General features: G+C 31.9%; 1 protein-coding gene across 1 annotated transcript; it reads left to right on the forward strand.

The window, feature by feature from the left end:
- LOC109343332 (probable WRKY transcription factor 69) lies at nt 239–4,810 on the forward strand. The gene is made up of 3 exons (XM_019581575.1): nt 239–724; nt 833–976; nt 4,092–4,810. Exons 1-3 carry the CDS (start codon nt 579–581, stop codon nt 4,603–4,605), a joined length of 804 nt encoding a protein of 267 aa, XP_019437120.1. The 5' UTR covers nt 239–578; the 3' UTR covers nt 4,606–4,810.

The following is a 4,810-nucleotide window of genomic DNA, read 5'->3' on the forward strand; positions in this document are numbered from 1 at the left end:
TTAAAGAATCCTCATTTATGTTTCATCCTAGGGTTCTGAAATATTAAAATAAGTCATGCTCATCACCCTCTGAAAATATGACTTAATTTTTTACCAACTTTATCAACTTTCCTTCTAAAAATATGATATTTAATGTAGCACTACCTATTATAATAAGTTAGTAACCCTAGTCATACATCACAAATACGTATACTCATGTGTCATGCAAAACCAAGAAATGAATGAATCTAAAACATTGTTTACGATGAACCTAACCTCATCAAATAAATCCCTCCAATGTAATGTTTTATTAATTGGGTATTTGCTCGCACGTCTACAATAAACTACACTATTGCCAATCTGTCACCGTGGCCGTTCATATTAAACTTCAACCACAATCCCTTCTTCTTATTTCTCACTCTCATACCCACCTCATCCTCTCACCACCATCACCACCTTCATCACCTTCACGGTCAACTCCGCGACCCCATTAACCTAATCACCATTTTTCTAGCATCACAGCCAATAACTACTCATATTCACAATATCAATATATCCTTTATCATACACGAAGATTCGATCTTAATAATTAAACCTTCATGTATCATCATACTAGATTCAACACAAAACCATTACATGTGGCTGACCCAGATGAGTCCGAGCCCGGGCCAACCTTAGAAGTTGGGCCTGCTTCACCTTCGTCGGGTGATGATACAAAAACTGAAGCACCATCACCCAAGAAAAGGTTTTAACTTTTGTTTTTCTCCTTTTTCTTTCTCTCTCTCTTTTTTATAGTGAATTAACCATTGAAGTGTTCATGTTCATGTTCATGATACTATGATACTATACGTAGGAGGGAGATGAAGAAAAGGGTGGTAACAATACCGATCGGTGATATTGAAGGATCTAAGAGCAAAGGAGAGAATTATCCACCGTTTGATTCATGGGCATGGAGAAAATATGGCCAAAAACCCATTAAGGGTTCCCCTTATCCAAGGTACTATTTATTATAGCACTTTTTTAACTTGTATTAAGAGTATCTCATAACCAATATTTGAATCATATGAGGGGTAGAAATCATAAGAGATAGATTGAATTTGTGAAATGATCTTATACCTTAATAGCTTTTCATAAATAATCGTCATTAAGGTACCTATAAACCCATGGCTTAGGTTTTTAAGTCATTAAGTTGATCGGAGTGAATATTAAATAGGTTTTGGAATAAGAACCAAATTTAGAAGTTAATAATCAATGTTAAAGCTACCACGTTGTGGCTGTACTGCCGGCAATGGCGTAGAAAAACCGGTTGATGGCGGCTGTGCTAAAATGCGCATGTGAGTTTGTGGTGGTAGTTGGAAACTTAGGTAGTGTGGTAGCACACGCGAGCTTGAACCGCGTTGTCATCACGCCATAATAATTGGAGAATATAAAAATCACGAACTGGAAGCCGTCATTATCTATGTTTCGTCTTATTTTTTTAAGGACTAAGTTTCATCTTTTTTATTTTGTATGAGAGTTTTTCTTTTCATTTTCTTATGATGGCATTTAAGACTTTGTTATATATTATGAGCTTGACACCGTTAAAGTAAACAAATTTATCGCCAGAATAAGATCAGGTAACTGTGCATTATGTAATGTTTTCAAGCAACATTAAATATTCTGATTCAGACATATAAGTTGTGTCTGCCTGTTAGTAAGAGTTTATATTATCGTCTATTATTTATTACTTCATTATGAGTCAATTATTATTAACAGGATAAATTATGGATTAACAATGTGAAATATTTTAATATTATCGACATGTAGACTAATTTCTATGTTAGTAATGTTAGAATAATTCATAAAATATAAAAGTTAGGGTAATTTTAGAACTAAATGAAAATATATATTTTCCAATACATTATCATTTTTGTTTATCATATATTTTATGTTTTAAAATTAATAAATTTTCAATTAATCACATATATTAACTTTACATATTTTTTGTTTTGTGACACAATTTACTGCATGTAAATGTAATATGAAAATACATATATTTTGGTGCAAGAGAAACAGGTTTGTGTCAATTTGATCACCAAACTTCCGTTTTGTTTCTCTTAATATGTATATCTAAAAAAATACTTGGGATGAGTCCTAATTTAGGATGGAGCGGAAGGATAGAAAAATGTAATATGAAAATGAGCTCTGCAAAATATTGTTAATAATTTGGATTTAAAAGATAGTATTTTCTGTAAAATTTATTATGAAAATTAATCTTGATTCCAGATTGTATAAATTTTTTAATTTATGTTTTTAAGGATTGATTTAATTTAATTTGGACGCTAGTTTTTTATCATGTATTACTAGCATATTATTGAGAGTATTTGACTATAAATCTATATTCATATATCAACTTGGTCGGTAGATGATTATAAAATATTTTACAAGTAGTAGTACATAAAAATTAAACTGTCGAGTAAATATTGGAAATGTTAAGTCGTGAAAGCAAAGGTATAAATATAAAACACATTGTAATTAATTAGTTTTGCCACCCTTAATGGAGAAGGTAAAAAATATATGCCAATTATAAGTAGTAGTTTTTGAAATTAACTATTATTTTGATTTTATATATACATATACATATCTTCTTCTTTGGAAATTGCCCACACAAAAAAGTGTCATTCATTATATTTTTGTACCATCAAAAATATTTTTTACGTTTTTTTTTGCTAAGAAACTAATCTCTTTTAGTGTTGGTGACAACCTCTACAAATAAATGTTGCTCACAGAAATCGAATTTTCAAGGAGAATTTTCTTGAAAGATTGATTTAATTTAATTTGGACGCTAGTTTTTTTATCATGTATTACTAGCATATTATTGAGAGTATTTGACTATAAATCTATATTCATATATCAACTTGGTCGGTAGATGATTATAAAATATTTTACAAGTAGTACATAAAAATTAAACTATCAGAGTAAATATTGGAAATGTTAAGTCGTGAAAGAAAAGGTATAAATATAAAACACATTGTAATTAATTAGTTTTGCCACCCTTAATGGAGAAGGTAAAAAATATATGGCAATTATAAGTAGTAGTTTTTGAAATTAACTATTATTTTGATTTTATATTTACATATACATGTCTTCTTGTTTGGAAATTGCCCACACAAAAAAGTGTCATTCATTAATTTTTTGTACCATCAAAATTATTTTTTACGTTTTTTTGGGTAAGAAACTAATCTCTTTCAGAGTTAATGACGACCCCCATAAATAAGTGTTGCTCACAGAAATCGAATTCTAAATCTTAGAGATCCAATAAAACCTTATATTATTAGACTAATGCTTGTTGTACCTCATCTTGGTATTGTGATTGAGAAACACGCGCTTCAGATATGGAAAAGTCTATGAAATTGCATTTCTTTCTTTGCTTTTGAGTTTTGATTATCATCCCAGTATAAGTCCAACAAATCCACGTCGCTTTTTCTATCATTTTGCTTGAACAATTTCTCGATTATGCGCGATGACTAATCAATTAAGTAATATAAATATTTTATTAACCTCATTAGACCAAGACCAAAGACAATTTACTTCGTAGGAAAAATCTACTTGTTCTTTTGAAATATCGAAAATGGTCTCAAAAGTAGGTTAAATGAATCATTTTAATATTTTTTTCCCAGGAACACGTCATACTCAACTTAATATTTGAGCACAGACTTATTTTTTTAGAATCAAATTCATATACACAAATTTATAAGGATGAATATATATATTTACTCTATATCTTTCGGAGTTAATTTGCCAATTGATTAATGAAGTGTAATAAATGCAAAAAGGACTCTAGAGTTATGAAATTCATTTATGTTAGACTAATTTTGTTTATTTGAATATTTGTTAGAATGTAAAATATATGTATTATTACTGTAATACTACATTGTCCATCAGTTATTTAGATTAGTTACTACTTTTTAATTAAAAAAAATTACAGTTAAATATAAATGATGAATAATATAATAATAGTGTATAAAACTCGTACATTATTAATATATATTTTTTTTCTCAATTTTTTATGCATTTTTTAGGTGAGATCAAGAAAACCCTTATTAAATAATATATTGAATTTGGAATTGCAGGGGATACTACCGATGCAGCAGTTCAAAGGGGTGCCCAGCAAGGAAGCAAGTTGAGAGAAGCCGTGTGGACCCCACAAACCTCGTTGTCACTTACGCTTACGAACACAACCACTCCCTTCCACTCACAAAATCCAATTCCTCCGCCGTTGCCGCTGCCACCGTAACCGATGCTGTCACCGACTCACCAACTGACTCCGCTGCCAAACCACAGCCGGAGGAGCTGACGGTTTTCGCTAGCCATCCGGATCACGAATTCGCCGTCGACTCGGCAGTCCTACTCAGTCACCACCACCACGGCTCTGAGTTCGAGTGGTTCGACGACGTGGTCTCCGCCGGCGTTTTTGAAAGCCCGATCGGTGGAGTGTTGGAGGACGTGGCGCTGACTATGAGGGAAGAGGACGAGGAGGAGTCGCTTTTCGCCGATCTTGGTGAGTTGCCGGAATGTTCAGTGGTTTTCCGGCGGAGGAATATTCTTAGCGCGAAAGTAGTTCAGTGCGGTGGTGTCCCAAGATAACGTGGCTGGACCCTTTTTTCCTTTGTGTATTTTGCATAGCGATATATTAAATATTCACGGCCTGAAAATCGTGCACTATTAGAAAAGAATTTTTAGCATAAACAATCCAAAAATAAATTATTTTATAATTCTGGGAATCTTTTTTCTCTTATCTGTACATTTGAATAAGTAATTTAATTATTAGGAAGGTACGACTTATGATTCA

Source organism: Lupinus angustifolius, chromosome LG03 (genome assembly GCF_001865875.1).
Source record: "Lupinus angustifolius cultivar Tanjil chromosome LG03, LupAngTanjil_v1.0, whole genome shotgun sequence".
Classification (NCBI taxonomy): Eukaryota; Viridiplantae; Streptophyta; class Magnoliopsida; order Fabales; family Fabaceae; genus Lupinus; species Lupinus angustifolius.

Coding starts and splice junctions, on each gene's coding strand:
- LOC109343332 (XM_019581575.1), top strand. CDS start 579: ATGTATCATCATACTAGATTCAACACAAAACCATTACATGTGGCTGAC. Junction 725..832: donor GCACCATCACCCAAGAAAAG/GTTTTAACTTTT, acceptor TACTATACGTAG/GAGGGAGATGAAGAAAAGGG. Junction 977..4,091: donor AAGGGTTCCCCTTATCCAAG/GTACTATTTATT, acceptor TTGGAATTGCAG/GGGATACTACCGATGCAGCA.